Source organism: Perkinsus marinus (assembly GCF_000006405.1).
Source record: "Perkinsus marinus ATCC 50983 genomic scaffold scf_1104296948084, whole genome shotgun sequence".
Lineage (NCBI taxonomy): Eukaryota > Perkinsozoa > Perkinsida > Perkinsidae > Perkinsus > Perkinsus marinus.
Window position 1 is genome coordinate 104,140 of NW_003210321.1, and position 22,316 is coordinate 126,455.

General features: G+C 50.1%; 6 protein-coding genes across 6 annotated transcripts; all 6 read left to right on the forward strand.

The window, feature by feature from the left end:
• Nucleotides 1-1,240: 1,240 nt before the first annotated feature.
• Pmar_PMAR000751 (calcium binding protein, putative) lies at nucleotides 1,241-5,364 on the forward strand (the record flags this gene model as incomplete). The annotated part of the gene is made up of 25 exons (XM_002778865.1): nucleotides 1,241-1,276; nucleotides 1,326-1,397; nucleotides 1,441-1,561; nucleotides 1,612-1,649; nucleotides 1,705-1,785; nucleotides 1,857-1,969; nucleotides 2,017-2,092; nucleotides 2,380-2,496; nucleotides 2,547-2,618; nucleotides 2,666-2,734; nucleotides 2,794-2,877; nucleotides 2,921-3,011; nucleotides 3,052-3,143; nucleotides 3,191-3,239; nucleotides 3,286-3,389; nucleotides 3,789-3,902; nucleotides 3,946-4,044; nucleotides 4,092-4,166; nucleotides 4,400-4,521; nucleotides 4,573-4,696; nucleotides 4,743-4,856; nucleotides 4,902-4,995; nucleotides 5,037-5,118; nucleotides 5,168-5,268; nucleotides 5,315-5,364. 25 exons carry the CDS (start codon nucleotides 1,241-1,243, stop codon nucleotides 5,362-5,364), a joined length of 2,190 nt encoding a protein of 729 aa, XP_002778911.1.
• Nucleotides 5,365-6,079: 715 nt separating this feature from the next.
• Nucleotides 6,080-7,696, forward strand: Pmar_PMAR000752 (hypothetical protein; the record flags this gene model as incomplete). The annotated part of the gene is made up of 5 exons (XM_002778866.1): nucleotides 6,080-6,192; nucleotides 6,241-6,355; nucleotides 6,400-6,628; nucleotides 6,679-7,435; nucleotides 7,525-7,696. The coding sequence occupies 5 exons, from the start codon at nucleotides 6,080-6,082 to the stop codon at nucleotides 7,694-7,696; spliced, it is 1,386 nt and encodes a 461-aa protein (XP_002778912.1).
• Nucleotides 7,697-8,159: 463 nt separating this feature from the next.
• On the forward strand, nucleotides 8,160-10,810 carry Pmar_PMAR000753 (RNA-binding protein squid, putative). The gene is made up of 6 exons (XM_002778867.1): nucleotides 8,160-8,272; nucleotides 8,529-8,716; nucleotides 9,066-9,178; nucleotides 9,293-9,443; nucleotides 9,937-10,114; nucleotides 10,578-10,810. The coding sequence occupies exons 1-6, from the start codon at nucleotides 8,205-8,207 to the stop codon at nucleotides 10,771-10,773; spliced, it is 894 nt and encodes a 297-aa protein (XP_002778913.1). The 5' UTR covers nucleotides 8,160-8,204; the 3' UTR covers nucleotides 10,774-10,810.
• Nucleotides 10,811-12,144: 1,334 nt separating this feature from the next.
• On the forward strand, nucleotides 12,145-13,665 carry Pmar_PMAR000754 (conserved hypothetical protein; the record flags this gene model as incomplete). Its single annotated transcript, XM_002778868.1, has 1 exon — nucleotides 12,145-13,665. One exon carries the CDS (start codon nucleotides 12,145-12,147, stop codon nucleotides 13,663-13,665), a length of 1,521 nt encoding a protein of 506 aa, XP_002778914.1.
• A 1,353-nt stretch (nucleotides 13,666-15,018) lies between these two features.
• Nucleotides 15,019-18,456, forward strand: Pmar_PMAR000755 (Puromycin-sensitive aminopeptidase, putative; the record flags this gene model as incomplete). Its single annotated transcript, XM_002778869.1, has 11 exons — nucleotides 15,019-15,237; nucleotides 15,282-15,457; nucleotides 15,504-15,648; nucleotides 15,693-15,869; nucleotides 16,112-16,188; nucleotides 16,234-16,372; nucleotides 16,419-16,600; nucleotides 16,649-16,748; nucleotides 16,798-16,956; nucleotides 17,085-18,290; nucleotides 18,346-18,456. Exons 1-11 carry the CDS (start codon nucleotides 15,040-15,042, stop codon nucleotides 18,454-18,456), a joined length of 2,670 nt encoding a protein of 889 aa, XP_002778915.1. The 5' UTR covers nucleotides 15,019-15,039.
• Nucleotides 18,457-19,018: 562 nt separating this feature from the next.
• Pmar_PMAR000756 (Puromycin-sensitive aminopeptidase, putative) lies at nucleotides 19,019-22,198 on the forward strand (the record flags this gene model as incomplete). The annotated part of the gene is made up of 11 exons (XM_002778870.1): nucleotides 19,019-19,204; nucleotides 19,249-19,424; nucleotides 19,468-19,612; nucleotides 19,665-19,841; nucleotides 19,893-19,969; nucleotides 20,021-20,159; nucleotides 20,213-20,394; nucleotides 20,437-20,536; nucleotides 20,580-20,738; nucleotides 20,784-21,989; nucleotides 22,038-22,198. The coding sequence occupies 11 exons, from the start codon at nucleotides 19,019-19,021 to the stop codon at nucleotides 22,146-22,148; spliced, it is 2,658 nt and encodes an 885-aa protein (XP_002778916.1). The 3' UTR covers nucleotides 22,149-22,198.
• Nucleotides 22,199-22,316: the final 118 nt, after the last annotated feature.

Consider the following 22,316-nt stretch of genomic DNA (forward strand, 5'->3'; position numbering starts at 1 on the left):
GAGCCTTTCATCAGGAGAAGGACGAGAAGTGCTGTAGACCGAACGGTTCGACCAGGACTGGATTTGGTACGCCTCAGACCTGAGAGTTTCACTGGGATGCTAGGACAAGAAGAAGGCCCCTCTCCCACGAGAACGTCTGAATTCATTTCGAGGAGCAATCCGAATCGAAGTCGAGCTCACAGCCGAAACTGTACCTCCTTTTCGAGAAGTGGTTCGCCGCTTATCGGTACTATACTGCATTGGCCTCGGAAGGTCGCTGAGAGATCATATGACAAGATCCTTGAAAACTGCGGAGGTAAGCGAGCAAAACTAGACCTTTAGATGGGAGCTCCTGATCCTATGGACAACCTTCTTCGACGACAGAGCACAGACAGAGTGTAACCGAGCAATGCGTATATTCCCGTAAAAGTTGGACTCACAACTGCGGAAAAAGCTTGTGCCATGGTCATCAGCCTACGAAACACTTCACGTTTTGCACCCATTGCTACGTTCCTTGTCCAGATGGCTAAAATGATCGGCTATTTCGTGGAAACCGAATTATATGCGTCTGACATAGTGGGTCACACGAGTCACGAGTGGAACGCTTATCAACCGTAACCAGTCTAACATACTGACACGCGGAGTCCACGACGATATGAGCGAAAGGGTATTGAATAACAAGAACTAGCAGCACCACGAGCAGACTGTTGTGTTGCATTATGGTCGCCGTGGTGGCTGATTGCCGGGCGAGCGCTACTTGCGACGCGCAACTACTGTTGAGAAGTAGTAGGCAAAATTCATTTTCTAAGGGAATGGAAAGTATCGGTCAGTGTAATGATTAGCGCTTGTATCAGATGCGTAGGAGTTTCTCTAACCAAAAATGAGTTCCAATAACTTTCCGCAGTTTGCTTGGCTGTTAATTTTTGATGCCGCTCATTGCCGTTCCTACCTCGAAAAGGAGAAGGAGATCAGCGGCAGGTAGTTGAAGTATTTGATGGGCTCATTTCCTGTCCACGAAAGAGTCCTCGCGCCTTCTCAGGGTTCCTCTTCAAGTGCCTGTTGGTATTTGGAGCAGTGGTGGCGTGCTTGTCTTGGACGATCTCATCTCTAACCACCTCATTTAAGGTAGTAGTCCTCACTTGCTTCGTGCAGCTCATGTGTTGTGCTTCTACAGGGCTCTACCAGTTCCCACCCATCGTTCCTATCAAGTCAATCAGTGCCCCGCTTGGTGGCACCCTCGCCGCTGGCCTCCATCACTGATATGCATGCTGAGATGGAGACCGAGGAGGAGGAGGAGGTTAGATGGCAGTGAGATGCGTTGCAGCTTGGATTCATCTCGTCTACAGGAAGAAGTCTCCTCGTGGGTCTACGTCACTGAGGTCGTCGTGGTGATAGTCCTCTCATTGCTGTTCGAATACGTAAGCAATCGGGTATCTTTGGGAGCATCGACCTTCTCGGCAGATCCAAGAGAGAATCAGAGAGAAGCTCGAGGAGGAGGGGAAGACTACTTTGGTGCGGATGATGGATACTCTCTTCCGGGAGATCATGATCCTTGGTTTCATCGGCCTGTTTGTCTTCATATGTAAGCGCACCAATAGCAGTAGCAGGTGATTGATCTGTGCGGCTCGTAAGGTACAAAGACCGGCTTAGCCAAGGAGATCAGCAAGGCTGTAAGCTGGGTTGCTTTTCGAAGAGTTCATCACCATGTACACGTCATGCGAACAGGTCGTTGGTGAGGCTGCGAAGGAGGGAGGAGAGGATCCTCTTGCGGAGAGCTTCGAGTCAATTCATATGATAATCTTCTGTGTAAGCTAGGGCCTTCAGATAACGAGTAGTGTGATGGACACCCGCAGGTGATGGTAGTCTTCATATTCCAGTGCATTACTTTGATGCTGGGTGCAGAGCGCATCACTAGGAGGTGGGACGTGTGGGAGCAGATGCCCGAGACAGGTCGGGAGAAGCACGCTGATCCCCGCCACAACTCCCTAGAGTAACTCTATCATCGCGGAGGCGTTCGCTGATCTATCCTGGCATCAGGCGTAGACTAGTCGAAAGAGGCTTCCTTGATGAGGAGGGGAACGAGAAGTCAGCGTTGAAGTTCTCGGAGAACTGGGTAGGTTGGGTGTTGACCTCATATGCATCGCATTTTTGTATCAAGACGAGTATCTATTCCATGCGAGTATCCATCGCGCTTCTTGTAATAGTAACCAATCCGCTTCCAATCGATGGGTGTAGAAAACCGAACACGCCACAGGAGTAGACGAAGGTATCGTGATGTTTCGCGCTGTCAAGTCCGACTGTATGCCTGGGTGTCTCCTGAGCAGGAATATTCTTTCGGTTGTATAAGGTCGCTGTCGTTGTCGCTGAAGTTGAGGATGGGCAACTTGTGTATTTTTTCAGTACTCCTATGTTGTTCCTGATGAGCTGCGTGATATTGTTATTTGGAGGCTCCTGCGTCATGAATTCCTCTTCCCTTCACATCGTCGAGAACAGCAGAAGTTGGCTTTGGCTTCACAGGTGGGAGGGCGACAGTCCCATGCAGTGTCGTGTGGTGAGCGCCTGGCCAGGTGCCAGAGGTTCGAGACCCCATCGTTTTCGACTTTGAGAGGTATTTGACGGAAAAGTTGGGAGAGGGCTTTGTAGGGAGGGGGGGGGGATCTTGGAGGATATGAAGCTCTCTGATCAGGTCGAATTGGTAGAAGTTGATTTGGCTACGTGGGTCGTGGCTGTTCTCTTCACGCCGTGTATTGCGTGGGTGAGAATGTTGATAATGTTGTGTACTCTTTCGATCTAGGTAACGATGTGTTCTCGTAGATACTGTCCTATGCCACTTCAATGCGTATTGCTATGATTTGTGGTTTCTCGTGGTTATTGCTGTTGGCTATGTTCACCTTCTACGTAAGTATTGGTTCTCCTCCTCTCAAGAGGTACCCACCGTCAGGTTCATATAAGCAACGTTATGATGGCTCTGTCCCCCGTGGTCCCTTCGAGAGCAGTCGTGCTCTTACAGATGCTCTCTGGTACACTTCAAGGTGATTGTCGTGTATGCCATTTTTCCCTGTGCTCGTTTAGGCACATCCCTGGCAGCATTTCAGAGAAGCTATCGGTCTTCTCCTGATCGAGCTTCCACTAAGCGCCCCTCTGACAGCGAATCACCGGCTTGTGTAATGTGTGGTTTTTCGAAGGTCTTGGGGATGGACTCTTTGTGTAGTCGTCTGAGGAGGAGGATCTCACTGAGCCGCTACTACATGCCAAGTCAAGTGAGGTTACGGTGATGCTCGTGGTGTGGTGATATGCAATGCTCAGGAATGTTCTCGTGGGTGCCAAGGTTCCGCCAGCAAGAGGAATACTTCCGACCGCTGCATCAGAGAAGCACTGTGATGAAGATCATCTGTCAGCATAGGCATAGGGTAGGTTGATGGCAACGGTTGGTTACATACTGACTCGAAACAATAACTCATCTCTCGTAATTTCTCTGTAATTCTCTTAATGTATATTTTTTATCGTATCGTTATGACTGAGCTAGTAAGGGGAGTATGCAAGTGATCCAACTATCATCGGAAGAGAATCATCGATATGCGCGTTGCAGAAACTATGAGGGTTGGGCGTTGCTTCCCGATCACCCTGTATTAGGATGTGGTTGGAAGTGGTTGGTTGTAACACCTCTGTAGTTCGAACTAGAGGTTGGGGTATTCTACGGCTACGGAGATTTTGCATTTGGGGAACCCGATAATGAGTACTTAGTTGGTATGTTTGTCTCTCTGGGGGGCGGCAAGAAGGTCGCAGTGGAGGAGTATTGCCTTTGTTAGGTTCCTAATGCACAGGAGCGTCTGATGTGGTTCGAGGAGTACTCATTGGATATCTTCGCTCACATGCTAGAGATGATGATGTTCTTCCAAGCTGTTCTTACAGCAACTCTTATCGTGAGTTCTCCAAACCTTGTGGAAGTCTCGACATGTGTTGCAGGTGCTCATCGTTGTTGGAGGCCCCGCTCAGTGGTCGGTCGTATCCTGGGTGTTTTACGTCCTATCGTGGGTAGAATGGGCGGTGATGACGAGATACTTGGTAAGTGTTGGTCATGTCTGTGGTGCTGCTAGTGTGACCGTTTCAAGGTACCTCATGCTATGAGTAGGCTCACATTGGTGACGAGCATCGAGTATCTCAAAGATCCTCAGCTGATAGAAAAGGTAATAGCAATGAACACAGTTTGCTTATCAATACGATGAGGCGTGTCTTGTGTATTTCTATTCATGTCCGAATCGAATTGTCAGCGAATTTCGGTCGCGCGAGATGTGTGAAGTTTGACATAGAGTTTCGCTAGCCTATGAATCCATGGTTTATCCAAACATGTCACTGGAAGATTATTATCGAGGCGTGGAATCGGTCGGGAGATTGTGTATTAGTGACGTTTTGTGCTTAGGTTACTTTTGATGTTAAACGAGAACGACTGTCGCAAGCGCTGAAGGTCCTCTCTGTGGTGAAGCTAGAGGGTAAAGCTCGACGTCTGGCCGCTGAAGGGGCAGATACCATCTCTGATGAGGAGTAGGTTGGTGGTGAGCTCACGTGTTGGATCACTCGGGCTCACTGTGGTAGGTATGAGGCGGCGCTGGCTACGTACAAATCGCTGTCGGAAGAGGCCAAGGAGAAGGTCGAGTCGACCTTTGAGAGCTTTGATGCTGACCTCAGTGGAACTGTCGACTGTCAGGAGATGGAGGAGGTGCTAGTGTGATGGCTCGTGTTGGGGTCGTAGAGGAGTGGCTCAGGTTATGGCAGCAATGGGGGTTGTCCCGGGAACGGAGGCGAGCAAGTCGGCGTGTGCCCTCCTCAAGATGGTTGATAAGGACGGGTCTGGACAGCTGGACGAGGAAGAATTCAAGGTGTGGTATGTCGTTGGGGAGCGGTCGGCGGTAGCTTCTTGGTAGGTACTGATGGTGCTGGCTTTGGTAAAGCCGAGTGAGGAGGAGGAGGCTGAGGACCTCAGAGCCTTCTTTCGCCAGATCGACGTGGACTACAGTGGTGGGTTATTCTTGCCGTGGTTGGTGGGAGGCCTTTGCAAGGTTCGGTATCCCTGAGCGAGTTGGCTGAGGCATTTTCCCAATTGGGAGTACCGATGAACAGTGAAGAGGTCGGACGTTTGGTGTAGGCGGCTGTATTGTTGTGACGGGTCGTGAGGTTGCTCTTGTTGGAGGTATGAATGCTTCGGCCAAGTCAGGACGGAGCTTGGTGAGGTTGAATTTGTGAAGTGGATGCGTTTCCTTGAACATATGGGTGATAAGAAGGAGCATTCAGGTGAGTTGTGGCGGCTGGGAATTGTTTGATTACGGGCTGGGTTTAGGGGTGGCCACGGCTGGCGGAGGAAAGAATGCTCAAGAGGCGACTCCTTGACTGGCTCTATAGATTCGTCTGTTGATGAAGGCTCTGATCTGTAAAAGGAGTGGTACTCATGTGTCTAAGTGCTTTTTGTTATCGTTTTAATTCTAAGTGACTATGTACTGAACGTGTTTCTCGTTGACTGTCCCCTCTTTTGTGTTATTGTTCGCGAGTTATGAATGTGACAACACCTTCGTTGGAGGCATGTTGGGAGGGGGGACACGTAACACAAAATTACTTGTAGATGACCATGCTAGATGTGGGTGGTTGAATATGGTGTGGTATGTAGTCGTTTTAGCATGAGCCTTGGCTGGAGGTTAGATGAGGAAGCGTCATATAGGAGGGTCGTAGTTACCAATACAGTCGACCCATTCATTGGAATTATTAGGATTTAGGTCCTAATTTTGGTAGAGGTATTTAACTATTTTGAAGGGGCAAAATTTTGGTAGTGTCATCAGTCCTTTTTACTGCTGGTTATTGTTTATTCGTGTTGCATCTGTCGTGACAATGCTTGGGCTTCACATGGTCGTTCGTAGAGTGCGTGTGATGTGGAAGGAAGCATCGCTCCGCCTGCCGTCGCTAGGCTTTGGGAGATTCGTCGCGTTCCAGTATACTAGCGAAGCTGTGAGAGGTTGTCTACTATGGCCCTTGTTGGTTTAGGTGGGATGACGATTTCGTAGTGGAGTGGTATTGTTGTAGTTTGTTCGTATTCATTTATATCAACACCATTATGACCTCTTCGGCTGAGGAGCTTTTTTCGAAGGTTGGCGTACGCGTCCCCTATACGTTGTTGCCTGCTGAAAAAGTAGACAAGACGAAATGGACGGTTATTGCTTGTGATCAGTAAGGCGTGTTACTGAATGTTCGCCGCCTTTTAGAAGCTCCTATTAGGTATACCAGTGAGCCTGACTACTGGGAGCGTGTGGAACAGTTTGTGGGTAGCGAGCCTAGCACTCTGCGTTTGATGTTCCCTGAGGTCTATCTCGAGAAAGGCCACGATGAGGAGGTAAGCTTAGTGGGGATCCCCGTTGTGCAAATGCTGTGTGGTAGATACTGAAGAGCATCTCTGACCATATGGCCAAGTACACGGCGGAAGGTGTGCTGGTGAAGCCTGAGAAGGCTGGTATGGTTGTTCTCCAACGAACGACCAAGACTGGGGCTAAGCGCATTGGTTTGGTCACTGCTGTGGATTTGGAGATGTATGATTATTCTGTCGGAAGTCAGAGCAAGATCCGTCCTACGGAGGCCACCATCGAGTCGAGGATTCCCCCGCGTTTGAGTGAGTTGTTGTCACTAGTGTGTTAACTATGTCATGTTTGTCATTGTTAGATGTGCGTCGAAACGCTCCTGTGGAGCTGCCGCATATTATGGTCCTCATCGATGATCCGGAAAAGACCGTCTTGGAGCCACTTTTCGCTAAGAGGGACGAGCTGAAGCAGGTGTATGACTTTGACCTTATGGAGAATGGTGGCCATCTGTCTGGCTGGTGGGTTGACGGCGAGAGCTCTCAAAGTGCTGAAGTGGCCAAGGCCCTCAATGTCATTGCTGAGCCTGAGCGCTTCCACAAGCTGTATGATGCTTCTGCTGATAAGAAGCCGCTCATCTTCGCAGTTGGTGATGGAAATCACTCCTTGGCTACTGCTAGGGCCTACTGGCAGGAGGTCAAGGCGACGCTGAGTGACCCTGAGGAGATCGCTACGCATCCTGCGAGGTTCGCCTTGGTTGAGATTGAGAACATCCATGATGATGGCCTGGCGTTTGAGGCTATTCATAGGCTTATATTCGACGCTAACGGTGGTAGTAGGAAGTTCATCACGGAGATGACAGAGTTTTTAGAGAAGGAGGGTTGTGGTCCAGTCACTGTGAGCGAGACTGAGGAGGACTTTAAAAAAGCAGTGAAGGGCGAGGTGGCTGGTCATAGCTTTGGGTACATGGTAGACGGTGTGAAGGGTGGTGTTTTTGTTGCCAACCCGAAGAAGGTCTTGGATGTTGCTACTGTTATGGACTTTGTGGATCCTTATATGAAGAGTAATGAAGCTAAAGGAACTAAGATTGATTATGTTCATGGTTTGACAGCTATTGAAAGGTGAGCTTTAGGGTGTGATTTGGGCGAAGAGTGGTATGGGAAATTGCACGCATGCACATACGAGCCGTGATTATGCTGTTGTTCATTAGGTACTGCACTGCTGGTACGCCCAACGTTGGTATTGTGCTTCCTGATATGCACAAGTCGGATCTCTTCAAGACTGTTGTGCACGATGGTGCTCTTCCTCGGAAGACCTTCAGCATGGGCGAGGCCGACGAGAAGCGTTTTTACTACGAATGCAGGAGGATCCAAAAGGACTAACCACAACGCGGACCTGAGTGTCGTTCTAGGATAATCTATTTATACCATTGTTCTTTACTCTATATGTCGGTTGCAACTATGTCTACCTTGCATCGGGGGTCTAGCATATCGTTAGCACCAATCATTGTTGCTGTCTGTGCTTGGCGATTCGGTATCGTTGTCCAGTTGGCTGGTGGTTTATGGTACTGAATGCCGCTTTTACTCCAAAGAAAGGTTACCAGAGTGTTTTTATAGTTGTTTTATTATCTGTTGTGACTGAAGTGCTGTGGACGATGGAAGACTCTTCTGTCTCTGTTGTTGTGCGACAGCTCGGAGGTTACTGGTGTAGCGGGCGTAAAGTCACAAGATGCAAGTCGGCACTTTCATGTGAATTCGAAGCTTTGTGTTCTTGAGGACAATTAGAGGAGTTGATGGCTGCATGTTTGGGGTTGTCTGTTGGGAGGGAGAGTGTTGTCGCATCCTCAGTAGCTTCTTCTTGTGTGTTTGCTGTTGTGGCTCCACACTGTTGATGTCTCAAGTGAATAGAAGCGGCGTCCATCTGGGTGGTCAGAATTCACCATCTGGGGATAATGCTGGGTGAGTAGCACTTCTGGTAGTGTTGTTGTCAATGTGGTTCTGTTAAAGGGACGTAATAAGCTCTCTGGAGCGAAGCGATGGGGCATATCGTATGTGAATTGATTACTGATGAGCGAATGAATCTTCAGGTCTGTGGACGATTTTCTTACTCTTTTAGCAGCAGGCCTATCTGGGTTCTAGTTTCTATGTCGGTTACATACATAGTTGGCTGTTGTTTGGTGTGTTTCGTTGTCTATTGTTACCGTTTCGTTTTCAGGTACTCAGGCAATATACCATCGATCGGCATGAGTCCAAGGAGGTCCTCTGCCGAGCGACCTATCCGAACGGGTCCGAAGATTTTCATAGGCGGAGTGCCCTTCACTGCCACTGAAGAAGATGTGGCGGATTTCTTCTCTCAATTTGGGCCGGTGGCGTCGGTCGAGATAAAAATGGACAAGGTTACGGGTAGTAGGGGTTTAAGGATGGTCTATTGGTGTGACGGTAGCTGGGCTCTAGTGTGGTCGTGAACAGCATAGCGCATTCCTTATCGGAATGGGTTGTTGAAAATTCTGATAGAAGAGGGGGGAGCTCGATGCAGTGATGGCGTCGGCGGGCTTGTGAAGTCGTTCTCGCTGGAGAATGCCCTCCGGCGTCGGAGGCGATAACATCTATTGTGGATGATTCTCACTGGTTGCTTGTCAATTACTACGACTACTTTTACTGAAGCACTTATAGTAGTTGCTAATAGCCAATTATTGGATTTATAGAGCCTACCTGACTTTCTCTGATTTATGTCGTTGGTCATTGGTCGCAGGTAGGAGTCGAGGTTTCGGCTTCGTCGTATTTGAGACGGCAGAAGGGAAGATGGGTGCTATGCGGAGGAAGGGAGATCTCGTCCTGCATAACCGTCAAATTAATATTGGGGAAGTAATAACGATCGTAGGCGCTCGATGGCCTTGGCATTCATATCATAAAAGTCGGCTCTCCAGAATCGTGAAATCTCCCGAACAGTTTTTCAAGATTTATTTTTGGGTTTTGCAGACAACTGCTGATCGAGTTTTCGTCGGCGGAGTTCCTCCTCAAATGAGCAATGAGGCAATCGCGACTCACTTCTCCAAGTATGGGCCGGTCCAGGATATTGAAGGACCGCCCAATAAGAACTATCTTTTCGTCGTCTTCACGGATCCTTCAGGTGATTCTTCAATTCCTTCCCACTTCTGGCTAATTTCGGACCGTCTAGTTGCTTGAAATTTAGGCGATTACGCCTTCTCAATCGCAAAGTCGTGGAACCTTTCGCGTTACGGAGTCCAATTTTCCGTCGATCAATGAGAGTTTTCTCTTCCGGGTTGCTCATGAAAATGGAAGCTGTTTTTTCTCGTATGAAGCTATACGAAAATTGTTTATAAGCAATGCGATTTCACTCGTCGAATTTGAGATTGAGGTGTAGAAATGAGCCTAATGCGTAGGGATCTCCTATACAACGATCCCTGAACAGGGATCGAGCGAGGATCATCTAGGACCGAAATAATCGGGGTTGTTGTTTTCTACCTCTTCCCTGGGTTCGTGCTTTTTCTCCTATGTCATTAAATACTCAGAGTATGGTAGGGGCATTGCAGTTGAGCGGCCAGCCTAGCCTATCACCAGAGACTGTTTTTCTAGCTACCGCTTCATCGCTCTGAGCTCAGGTGCGCGGAACTGTCTGATGGATAACCCGGAGAATCATGTTATTGACGGCGTTCGTGTCGATGTTAAGAAGGCACAGCCGAGAAATCAGTCTCCTCATTCAGCGGGACAGTCTCCTGCATCTTACCCCCCGCCCCCGCCTCCCAATGAAGAGCAGCAGATGGCAGGAAGCAGCTCTGGGTGAGGGGATGCGAAATTAGAGCCCTGAAGCCCTAGAGATGGGCTTCATGGAAATAAGTTCGCTCGTGACACGAGTTTCGTCCTCGTCATTGACGGAATTATCTGCGTCGTCTAGAAGAGGACGAAGTGGAGGAATTATTGACCTTATACATCTGGACGTTTAGAAGCGAATCGTGCCCCAATTGGATCTACATGAGGATCCATCGGTTATGGATACTTATGGATGATCTGAGCTCAGGCTTATGGACAATGAGCCCGAGCTCAGATCATGTATGTATGACGTTGATGCTATCGACTGATCTGACCCATGGACCGTAGCTTATTGAGAGCTCTCGATCGCACGGTGGATCAGAAGTGAAATATTCGCTCAGTTTGCAATAGCCACTCCGTAGAATTGAGAAGGCAACTGAATAGTGCCACCCTATCAGTGTCGGGAGGTATGGATATGTGTTGTCCGTGTTAGGGGATATTATCAAGCCCGTGGAGGGCCGCCTCTCCCCTACTCTAGCTTTGATGGAGCTACGGCTGGTGGTGGGCAACATGGCAGCATGACGCGCTACAGCCCTGTCTATTCTGGTGGTCCTCAAAGAGCTTCGCCGGCTCAATCGTATGGAGGGGCACCTGGCGGAAGAGGCTATGGATACTCGCAACCATACTGATCAAGCACTCGTAACGTATCGCATTTCCAGTTTGATCTGATTATCGACTATTGCGTTGTCATCGTTGTACATTTGTCGCTTGTGCTGCTTCGGAAGGAAATCATCGGGGTTGTACTTGGGAAGGTTCTTACATGATTTTCGACACCATTCCTACGCTGGCTCACTTGCTGGTGCTCGTTCTTATTGTTTGTGGCGCCGTTGCCTCGTCCGCTTCCTCCTCTTCACTTGTGCTGCCGTCATCGTGCTGCTGCGTGCGTGCGCACGTGTTAACAGGATATGTGACGCAGCAGACCTCGATTTGGCTGGATGTGAGTGAAGATTCCCTTCAGAGGGATCATGGTCGTGGTAGAAGGGTGAAAGTCCCCGGCTCCCGTCCGCCACCTCGCATATAGGAAAAGGGCTCGTCGTCGTCCCGAATCGATCTCAACTACGGGGATTGTCGGAGCGTCTTCTCCCCGAATGATCGATTCGCCACACGAGCTCTTCTTCAATGTTAGGCGAGGTCGCGGACGGAGGCCGGGGATCCCAGCACTCGATACACTCTGTGTATTGAGTGGAGATCCGAGATAGTCCACGGCGGGGAAGGGTTATGCCGCGTAACTTATGCGTGTGTGTGGGGCAGGTTATGTGAATCGCCACACATGACCGTTGTATTCATTGCAGATAGTTGGTGGGAAAAGATCATTCCTGCTATTACGTGACTCGTACCGCTCACGGCTTGTGATTTACAGCTCCTTGTGTTCCGAATAAAACAAACGAAGAAACGAACAAACTGTTCGTTCTCGCCTATCAAATCTTCTGTGTGTGATTTTTCGACTTGTATGGCATAAACTCCAGTGAGGCGTTTTTGCAGCTGCTTGTAACATGGGCAGCGGTCACGGTATGGCATACCTGCCCCATGCGGAATTGATTCTATGATTGGTCGAAATTGAAGTTGCTTTAGCCGTTTAGACGAAGGTTTCCTTCCTATCGCATGCTCCCGCAAAATTGATTGTACCAAAGCGAATCCTGGGGTAGTAGTGGCATAGGTGCCCCACTCGGTGGGATTGATTTTACTTAGAAGGAAATAGGTGTAGCGAGGTTAGGGGTGAGGGCTCGTGGCCCGCCAGCAAATTGCTAAAGGGAAATGTATCGTCACTCACCACCAGCTAGTGCTACGAGTATATCGACAAGGGCTGCTGTTGATGTATATGGGGACTGTCAGGCTTTTTGTTCATGGCCTCAATGGCTGCATTATGTGGAGGAGCATTACGGCTCGTCAGCTGCACACCCCTGTGGGGGTTCTTGCGTAGACTTTCTACAGCTTTTGGGTGGAAGCTGATGGTGGCCCTTCACTTCACTATCCACTGGCCCAAAGGATATTGCTATCTTATGGTCAACAGTGTCGTCAGATTCTACTTTCAAGATATGAACGTGCCTGGCCCATTCATCGATCGTTACATGAGCATCGTCTTTATGCCCTTCGCACTGAAGCCGTGGATGGGTCTTTTGTCGGACTGCTATCCTATTTTCGGTTATAAAAGAATGCCTTACTTGGTCGGTGCAGCGGCAATCGGTATAGCTGGAACTCTTTTGGCGGTGCTCATTGTGCCTTCCCCGTCGGTAGTCCAGTACGGCATCGCTGGCCTGTTCATGATGATCTTCTACTGGATCACCTGCGCTGATTTGCTCTCTGAGGCTGTTTACTCTCGGAAGGTGTCGGAAGTTCCCACTGAAGGTCCTGCCCTGGTTGGGTACGTCACAGCAGGCCAGAAAATAGTTGGACTCGTTGCTGGTTTGCTGGCAGGAATCATCATACAGTATGCTCCCTCCATTGGAGGCCACACTGGCTCTCAGTGGGCGCTAGGCACTACAATCATCCCTTCAATTGCACTTCTCGTCCCTGTCTCGCTCAATTATCTCGGGGAGGAGAAGCTCAATCCAGTCATGGCGCGCGATGAGCGGAAGAAGTTGTGGAAGGAGCAACCCGAACTGGTCTGCCTATCGCTACTGGTTGGCGCGATAGTTGTTGTTTACTCTGTGGTATCTCTCTTTGTTGCCTCATTCTCGATCAATTTAGCACTGCTGTTCTTGCTATTGATTATTGTACTCGTGACAGCCTCGATGCTGCTGAACCCCACGATTGGAAAGTTGGTGATTTTTAAGAGCATTCTCGGCGTCACCCGGCTGCAACCCTCAGGGGCAGCTCAGTACTTTTTCACAGATGATGCTGCTCAATTTCCTGGCGGACCCAATTTTTCAGCCCTGTTCTACGGTTCAGTTGTGACTACAGTCGGCATTCTTGCAGGGGTTGTCGCTGTGGTAATCGTCACTCGCTTTATGGCCTCATGGACTTACCGTCGAGTTTACATTGTTATCATTCTGGTTATTCTCATTTTGCAATTAGGAGATCCTATGATATACTCCCGGGTTAATCTTGAGATAGGCGTTCCTGACAAAGTCTTCGTTATTGGTAGCACTGCTCTGGTTCAAGTTGGCCAGATCCTCATCTACATGCCGGGTTTTCTCATGCTATCCTACATGTGCCCGAAGAACGTTGAAGGGTTGATGTTTGCCCTCCTCGCTGCGTCCTTCAACTTTTCCTTCATGAGTACCGGATCCATCACAGGGTTCATCAGCAAGAATCTAGGTGTAGACCCTCGAGGTCTCCCTGGTGTTGACGAGTCGAGTCAGTTTGATAATCTTTGGATAGTCTCCTTGGTATGCATCGGACTCCAGTTGATCCCGCTAGCATTTCTCTGGCTATTACCCAATGTCCGCTTGAACGAGCATATACTGTTGGATGTCGAGCGTGCGTCGGCTACCGCCAACTCTCCTCTGAGGCGCTTCCTTCAAGGATGGAACGCTCCATTGGGGAAAGACGTTGATGGCGCCCAGCTCATATCACAATGATCTAGTTGTAGTCCGCTTACGATTCTAGTCCATTGAATAGACTCCATTTGACTTGGATTTATTTGTCACTGTAGGTTTTTTTCCAAGATAGAGAACAGTGGTCTAGCGTTCAGAGCTCAAGACCTGGGCAGATATGCTGCTGTCAGTGGTTTTGGCATAAATTTGTCTCAAGTGGCTGTCTGTTATCCCCACCTACTCGATAAGGGTAGAAGTTTTGTTTCGCATATTATACCTTCGTACGCGCTTGCATGCAACATGCGTTTGCGTGCCATTATACGCGCGTTCACTGATGTCAGTCCATCAGACCGTCTTGGGGACGCCATATGGCAACATCGGAGCAGCTAGGCACCTTGTGGATTAACTTCACCGTAGGTCGCGACGACAGGTTTGGCCACTCTCGCTCTCAGTGATATCAATTCCTCGGGGTGGGGCGGCTATGCCATCACTCCAAGATATGCTTGAGCACAGTCAATTCCGTTGTAAGATGCCATCGATGGACTGTTGTTTTTCCAGTGTCGAACTGCCACTGAATACATGTCACAGTTCTCTTACCAATGTCGTGTTGGAGGACGAGGATGGCATATCTGCCCCTCGAGCAAAATCGATCTCACTGACAGCACGAAGGTCCCTTGAGATCCCTTCGAACAATTCTCAAATCCTCTCTTATGACTGAAAGGCTTTGGCTTCACCACGAGATATGTTTGTAGGCTTCGGGCATATCTTGTGGCAGTGGCATAGCCGCCCCGCCGCCCAGAGAAATTAACTCCACGAAGAGCAGAGTGGGCCTTAAGAAGGGGCAGGAAGGGTGTCGAAGGTTCCTTATCATCGCTCCTTATGCTTCCACTGCTCGTGCCTTTTCGACTACTCGGCTGCATATACGGAACCATGCATACGGGACAGTGTGGGTATGCTTGTAGAGCTGCTTATCACAAAGGAGACAGTTTCTGTGTGGGGCATTCGGCCTGAAGCTGATGAGGAGGGTTAGACAAGACTTTGAGCTGCTGCATAATTATTCCCTCACCTATAGTGCTGTGCCTGTCCTTTTTCCAATGGCCGCACTTGGTGTTGTTTCCTCTTCGATTATGAGGAGATGCCCATTGAAGAGCAATATAGCTACGCTCTCTCGAGCTTGCTTTACTACAAGGCTAAGATCTGGGCTCAGCTCACCTAGTGTTACTCTCACGAACCTGACAGGACTCCAACGAGCAGGGTTCGCTTCAACTTCGCAAGTAGTCGTGGACTGGTTGGAACGGATGTCGGCGGATACGGAATTCCATCGAACAACGTTTCTGCCGCGCAACTTCAGAACTCTTTCCGTTCAACTGTCTCGAGGAATTTCCTTTGCCGTAGGTCTCCTTATCTCGTTCTTCGGTTATGTCCAGTCCTGGTGATTCGTCGAAGTTCGCACGCTATGTGCTCCCCGACAACATCGTTATTAGCGAGTATTCGGTTCATCTCAAGCCTAACTTCGAGACCTTCCGTTTCCAAGGGACGTCAAAGATATCAATAACAGTGAAGGAACCGACGAAGACGATCAAGCTTCATGCTAAGGAGCTTTCGATTGATCCAAACGTAGGTCCTCATTAGAGAAATGAATGTCATATATTGCCCATCAGGTTGCCTATACCCCATATGGTGGCTCGTCTATCACAGCTTCGTCAGTAAGCGTATCGAAGGCCGCGACGGAATGCACATTTGAGTTCTCCGAGGAACTCCAACCCGGCGAGGGGGAGTTGACTGTTGAATATGTCGGGACACTCAATGACCAAATGGCAGGCTTCTACCGATCTGGGTAGCTCTCTTCCTCCGTGATGCCTCATTGAGTAACTGCCTTGTAGATACGTTGATCAGTTTGGTAAGAAGCAATACATGTTGAGCACCCAGATGGAATCTATCGATGCTAGGAGAGCATTCCCGTGCATAGATGAACCCAATCGCAAGGCCGTGTTCCGAATCACCATCACCACTGATGCCGGCTTACAGGTTCTTTCCTTCCTAGGGTATTTCTGGAACATTTGGCTTAGCAGGTTCTCTCGAATATGCCGGAGGCGTCCCGCACTGTATTCAACGCTGGCTCGAATGAGAAGCCTGTGTCCTACCAGACGGTGGAGTTCATGCCATCTCCCAAGATGAGCTCATACTTGGTGGCCTTTTGCGTCGGACAATTCGAGTTCCTCCAAGACACCACAGATAAGGGAACACTGGTACGTACATGCACCAGCTGCTCAATATTAGAGGTTTGTGCTCACATTATTGACATGTGGTTATGCTCTGTGGATTCTGATACGTCAAAATTATTATTAGTACGAAGCTTGGCACCAGGGCTCCTCACATGGGAGCGATACCTTACTATCGTTCCTAGAACGTCGTTACGAGGCATGGGATGTTCGTGGCGATTCCTATGGGAGTGCGTTGGGAGGTGATCGTATCTACACGGCCTTACTAGGTACGTGTATTGTGTACACCCGGGAAGCAGTCGCAGTGTGGATATGCCTTGGAGGTTGCCACAAGGGTCCTGACTTGGTAGTAGCAGAGAGTATTGATACCCTCGTACTATTGGTGATGTAGGTATGAAGGCTTCTTTGGTATTCCTTATCCCTTGCCGAAACTTGATCTTATAGCTGTTCCCGACTTCGCCATGGGTGCCATGGAGAACTGGGGTCTGGTCACATACAGAGAGATCGATCTCTTGTGCGATCCCGAGAAGGTAGCGAGGCCGTCTGCCGTTAAGAAGGAGCATTTATCCATGACAGCTTTCTACCAAGCGTCGCGCGCGCATCACTTCCACTGTTACCCACGAGTTGGCGCATCAGTGGTTCGGCAATCTTGTGACCATGGACTGGTGGGACGGCATCTGGCTCAATGAGAGCTTCGCGTCCTTCATGGAGAATCTCAGCGCTGATGCTCTGTACCCTGAGCTTGGCATGTGGAACACGTATAAAAAGGAGGGTGGCGAGTCCGGCCCTGATCGATGCATCTGCAGGTACATACACCAGTTCTTCGAGGGTGGCCTTCAGCTAGATGGACTACGTTCTAGCCATCCCATTGTTGTACCTATTTACCATGCTGAGGAGGTCGATCAGGTAGTGTAAGGGTTAGCAGTATCAGTCCTCGAGGCATTACTACTCTCAGGTGTTCGACCAAATATCCTATGAGAAGGGATCTGCAGTTGTAAGGCAGCTGTGGGCTGTCCTCGGAGCTGAGAAGTTCCAGGAGGGCGTCCGTCGATACATGCATGCTCACGAGTATGGCAATTCTGTAACGGAGGACTTATGGGACGCTTTGGAGAAGGTAGTTGTTAATTCAATTGTCGTAGTGGAGGTTGACTTTGAGCTCGATATGGGTATGCTATACGGTGTTCCTTACTCATACGGCTTTTCCTCCAATATATATGTTGTGGATCAGCTTCTCGATTTCAGGTATCGGGCCAACCCGTGAAGGAGATGATGGATTCATGGACCGACCAGATGGGTTACCCTGTATTGGAGGTCGGCCCTCGTGACTCCAATGGTAACTGTAGAGTCGCACAAAGTTGGTTCCTATCTGATGGCTCGGTGAAGGAAGGGGATGAGGAGAAGAAGTGGGTGGTGCCGATCCTCGTTGGTGATGATAAGACGCCATCGGGGGAGATGGGCAGACTCACTATGATGCGTGAGAAGTCTGAGACCATAAATGTCGGTAACGGCAAATGGGCCCTCCTCAACTACGGTGCGTGGGTGCCCTATAGGGTCCATTATACTTCTGCTGAGGAATATGCTAAGATTCTATCCGGGGTCACTGACATGAGCATCCCAGTCCCGAACAGAGTCAACCTCTTGGGCGATATTTTCGCCCTCACCAAAGCCGGACGAGTTAGTCCTGAAGATGCTCCTCGAGTCTTGAAGGCGTACAGGAACGAAGTCGATGCCGACGTTTGGGATGCTCTTTCCAACCTCATCGGTGGTCTGTCCACCATCTGTACCGGGCTGGGCCGGACTGCTGAGTTGGACAAGTTGGTGTCGGGTATGATAACTCCTCTGTTAGAGAAGGTGGGATGGGAAAGGAAGGCCGGTGAGACCCCAAAGGACCGTCAACTTCGGACTTGTTTGGCCGGCCTGGCCTCCCAGCACTGCTCGTCCGATGCGTCCCTCGCCGCTAAATGCGCTGAGATGACCCGTGGCTTCCTCGAGGACGCCGACTCTCTCGCTGAGGACGTCAGGGTGCCGGTCTTCCGACTGGCCTTGGCCGGCAGCGAGTCGTCCGTTGGGGAGGAGTTGTGGAAGGAGCTCATCAAAACGGCAGAGAAATATGAGACCCCCCAAGGGTGTAGGATGGACATCTATCTCAGCCTCGGGTATATCGCCAGCCCGGCCCTCAAGAAGCGCACTCTGGACATGTGCCTTACCAACTTCATCAAGCCACAGGACTTCTTCTACCCCATGGGGAGTGTTCGTATATCCACCCAAGATGCTGCTGAAATGACTTGGAAGTGGCTGTTGGACAACATCAAGGCTTGTCAAGCCCGTGTCGCCACCGCCAGCTCCTCTCTGCTAGCTGGTGTGATACTCAACTGCACTAGGCGCGGCTTCACGTATGAGATGGCGGACAGTGTCGAGAAGTTCGCCAAAGACAATGAGCTCACTTCGGTAAGTAACTCGTCATCACAGTGTTATAATTGGTGGAGCTGACTTATTGTTTTAGATCTCTCGGACCATCTCCCAAATCGCCGAGAATATCCGCTCGAATGCCAGCATGGTAGAAAGAGCTAAGAAGAGCGCTATAGCTTCTGCAGAATTCTGGACAGATCTGTGATGCTGCTGAGTTGGTCTTTCTCAGAGACATCATAGGAAAGTTGCATTGTTACTTCCCCAAGTGATGGACTCGTCTCTGATTACAGTTAACTGTGCGTCAGTGAATATACCTTGTGCTACCAAGTTTCTCAAGTGAACAATACCTTGGGCTCGAGTTGGTCGCTATAATGGGGGAGACGAGGAGGAGGAGAGTTTTGTTTGTAGGAGGTTGTTTGATAATGTCAGTCTTGACTAGCCGAAACGTGTTGAGCCACCCAGCGATGGTTAGAGGTTTGCGGACGGTCCTTGCTCGTGCTGCACCTTGCAGGAGATTGACACCGTTCTTTAAGGCGGCGCGGAGCCAGCAGCTGGGAAGCTCGTGTAGCAAAACGATTAACTCAGTACGCCATGTATGTGCTGTTATTGTTGGTGTTGCTAGCTCTTCGATGGTCTTGTGAGTGATGCAGTGCTTCAATTGTCGCCACACAATCGATTTTGTAGTAGAATGACCTCAGCTGGCTCATTGGTCGTTTCCGGTTTGAGGTGTATAAATGCAGGTATCGGCAGCTTGTCGTAACTCAACTATGGCAACTCCCTCGGTGTCACGCTATGTCCTTCCCGATAACATCGATATTCGTCAATACGATGTGCACCTGAAGCCGAGCTTTGATACTTTCCGTTTCCAAGGTGAATCGAAGATATTCTTGGCTGTCACTAAACCGACAAAGGTCATCAAGCTTCATGCTAAGGAGCTTTCGATTGATCCAAACGTAGGTCCTCATTAGAGAAATGAATGTCATGTATTGCCCATCAGGTTACCTATACCCCATATGGTGGCTCGTCTATCACAGCTTCGTCAGTAAGCGTATCGAAGGCCGCGACGGAATGCACATTTGAGTTCTCCGAGGAGCTCCAACCCGGCGAAGGGGAGTTGACTGTTGAATATGTCGGGACACTCAATGACCAAATGGCAGGCTTCTACCGATCTGGGTATCCCTTCTCCGTGATGCCTGATGATGAAGTTCTCTTGTAGGTACATCGACCAGTTCGGTAAGAAGCAGTATATGTTGAGCACCCAGATGGAAGCCATCGATGCTAGGAGGGCATTCCCCTGTATCGATGAACCCGAACGCAAGGCCGTTTTTAAGATTACCATCACTACTGATGCCAATCTACAAGTGAGTGCAGAATCGCCCTCCTTGTTGGGCATTGACGACGTCAACCTCTCAGGTCATCTCGAACATGCCCGAGTCCTCGAGGACTATTTTCCTCAGTGACCAGCGTGACAAGTCTGTGGCCTACCAGACGGTCTCCTTCATGCCGTCCCCGAAGATGAGCTCCTATCTCGTCGCTTTTTGCGTGGGAGAATTTGAGTTTGTCCAAGGCACCACTAAGAATGGCACACTCGTAGGGCAAAACTCTGTCAATTGGACCCTATCTTGGAGCTCTAGTTTATAGGTGCGTGTTTTGTGTACTCCAGGAAAGCAAGCTCAGTGCTCTTTCGCCCTGGATGTGGGCATCCGCTGTCTTCAATGGTAGCGCTCGGGCGGATCCTCGACTCATCATATGGTCTTCATATGTGGCAGGTATGAGGATTTCTTCGGGATTCACTACCCTCTGCCTAAGTTGGACATGATAGCTGTTCCCGACTTCGCCATGGGTGCCATGGAAAACTGGGGTCTGGTCACCTACCGGGAGATCGATCTGTTGTGTGATGCCGATAAAGTAGGGTGTGGTTGAGGGTGTTCGGGCATCCAGTCGGACTTGTCTGTTATCAGGTGTCTGTGAATCGTCGTAGCCGTCTAGCGACCGTTGTGACCCACGAGCTGGCCCATCAGTGGTTCGGTAACCTGGTCACGATGGAGTGGTGGGACGGCATCTGGCTTAACGAGGGCTTCGCTACATTTATGCAGTACGCCTGCGCCGATGCTCTCTTCCCTGAGTGGGGTGTTTGGAACTCGTAAGAGAAGGAAGGACCTCTCGGCTGTGAGCGTTCTCTTAGATACATTCACGAGTCATTCGAGAGGGCCCTAGCCCTGGATGGTCTACGGTCGAGTCATCCCATCGTGGTGCCGATCCATAAGGCTGAGGAGGTTGAGCAGGTCAGCTGGAAGTTGACTGAGGCACTGGCATGGTTCTGGGCAGGTGTTTGATGCAATCTCGTACATGAAGGGCTCGGCAGCTGTGAGGCAGCTGTGGGCGGTAGTGGGTGCGGATAAGTTCACTGAAGGGGTCCGTCAGTATATGAAGACTCATCAATACGGCAACTCTGTTACGGATGACCTTTGGAGGGCTCTGGAAAAGGTCAGTCTTGTGAATGATCGGGAGGCTTTTAGATGTAGCTATCAGGCATCGGGTCAGCCAGTGAAGGAGATGATGGACTCATGGACCGACCAGATGGGTTACCCTGTATTGGAGGTCGGCCCTCGTGACTCCAATGGTAACTGTAGAGTCGCACAAAGTTGGTTCCTATCTGATGGCTCGGTGAAGGAAGGGGATGAGGAGAAGAAGTGGGTGGTGCCGATCCTCGTTGGTGATGATAAGACGCCATCGGGGGAGATGGGCAGACTCACTATGATGCGTGAGAAGTCGGAGACCATCAACGTCGGTAACGGCAAATGGGCCCTCCTCAACTACGGTGCGTGGGTGCCCTATAGGGTCCATTATACTTCTGCTGAGGATTATGCCAAGATTCTATCCGGGGTCACTGACATGAGCATCCCAGTCTCCAACAGAGTCAACCTCTTGGGTGATATTTTCGCCCTCACCAAAGCCGGACGAGTTAGTCCTGAAGATGCTCCTCGAGTCCTGAAGGCGTACAGGAACGAAGTCGATGCGGACGTTTGGGATGCTCTTTCCAACCTCATCGGTGGTCTGTCCACCATCTGTACCGGTCTGGGCCGGACTGCTGAGTTGGACAAGTTGGTGTCGGGTATGATAACTCCTCTGTTAGGGAAGGTGGGATGGGAAAGGAAGGCCGGTGAGACCCCAAAGGACCGTCAACTTCGGACCTGTCTGGCCGGCCTGGCCTCCCAGCACTGCTCGTCCGATGCGTCCCTCGCCGCTAAGTGTGCTGAGATGACCCGTGGCTTCCTCGAGGACGCCGACTCTCTCGCTGAGGACGTCAGGGTTCCGGTCTTCCGACTGGCCCTGGCCGGCAGCGAGTCTTCAGTTGGGGAGGAGTTGTGGAAGGAGCTCATCAAAACGGCAGAGAAATATGAGACCCCCCAAGGGTGTAGGATGGACATCTATCTCAGCCTCGGGTATATCGCCAGCCCGGCCCTCAAGAAGCGCACTCTGGACATGTGCCTTACCAACTTCATCAAGCCACAGGACTTCTTCTACCCCATGGGGAGTGTTCGAAGCTCCACACCAGAGGCTGGCAAATTGATCTGGCAGTGGTTGGTCGCTAACTTTGACTCCTGTAGGAGCCGTGTTGCCACTGCTAGCCCGTCTCTGCTCGCGGCTGTGGTCTCTAGCTGTGCCCGAGGGTCAGTGACCTACGAGATGGCTGATAATGTGGAGAAGCTCGCTAAGGAGAAGGAGCTCGCTTCCGTAAGCTTCAAAGGTTCCCTCGTTCGAGTGACTGCTCGTTCTCCTCAGATTTCCCGCATCATCTCGCAGATAGTCGAGAACATACGCTCCAACGCGGCCCTAGTCGAGCGTGCCAAGTTGAGTGCCATCGCCTCTAAGGAGTTCTGGCATACCCTCTGAGAGTTTTGAGTGTCTAAGGCCATGGTTGTGTTGGTCGAAAGTCTTCTGAAATTCCACATGTGAGGAGGTAGTCAATGAGTTTTTATATGGTGCAAATAGTATTGCGTTCGGAAGGGAATATCTTCAGGTGAAGTTGAGAATCTCACAGTGAATCGCTATCGCGACGAG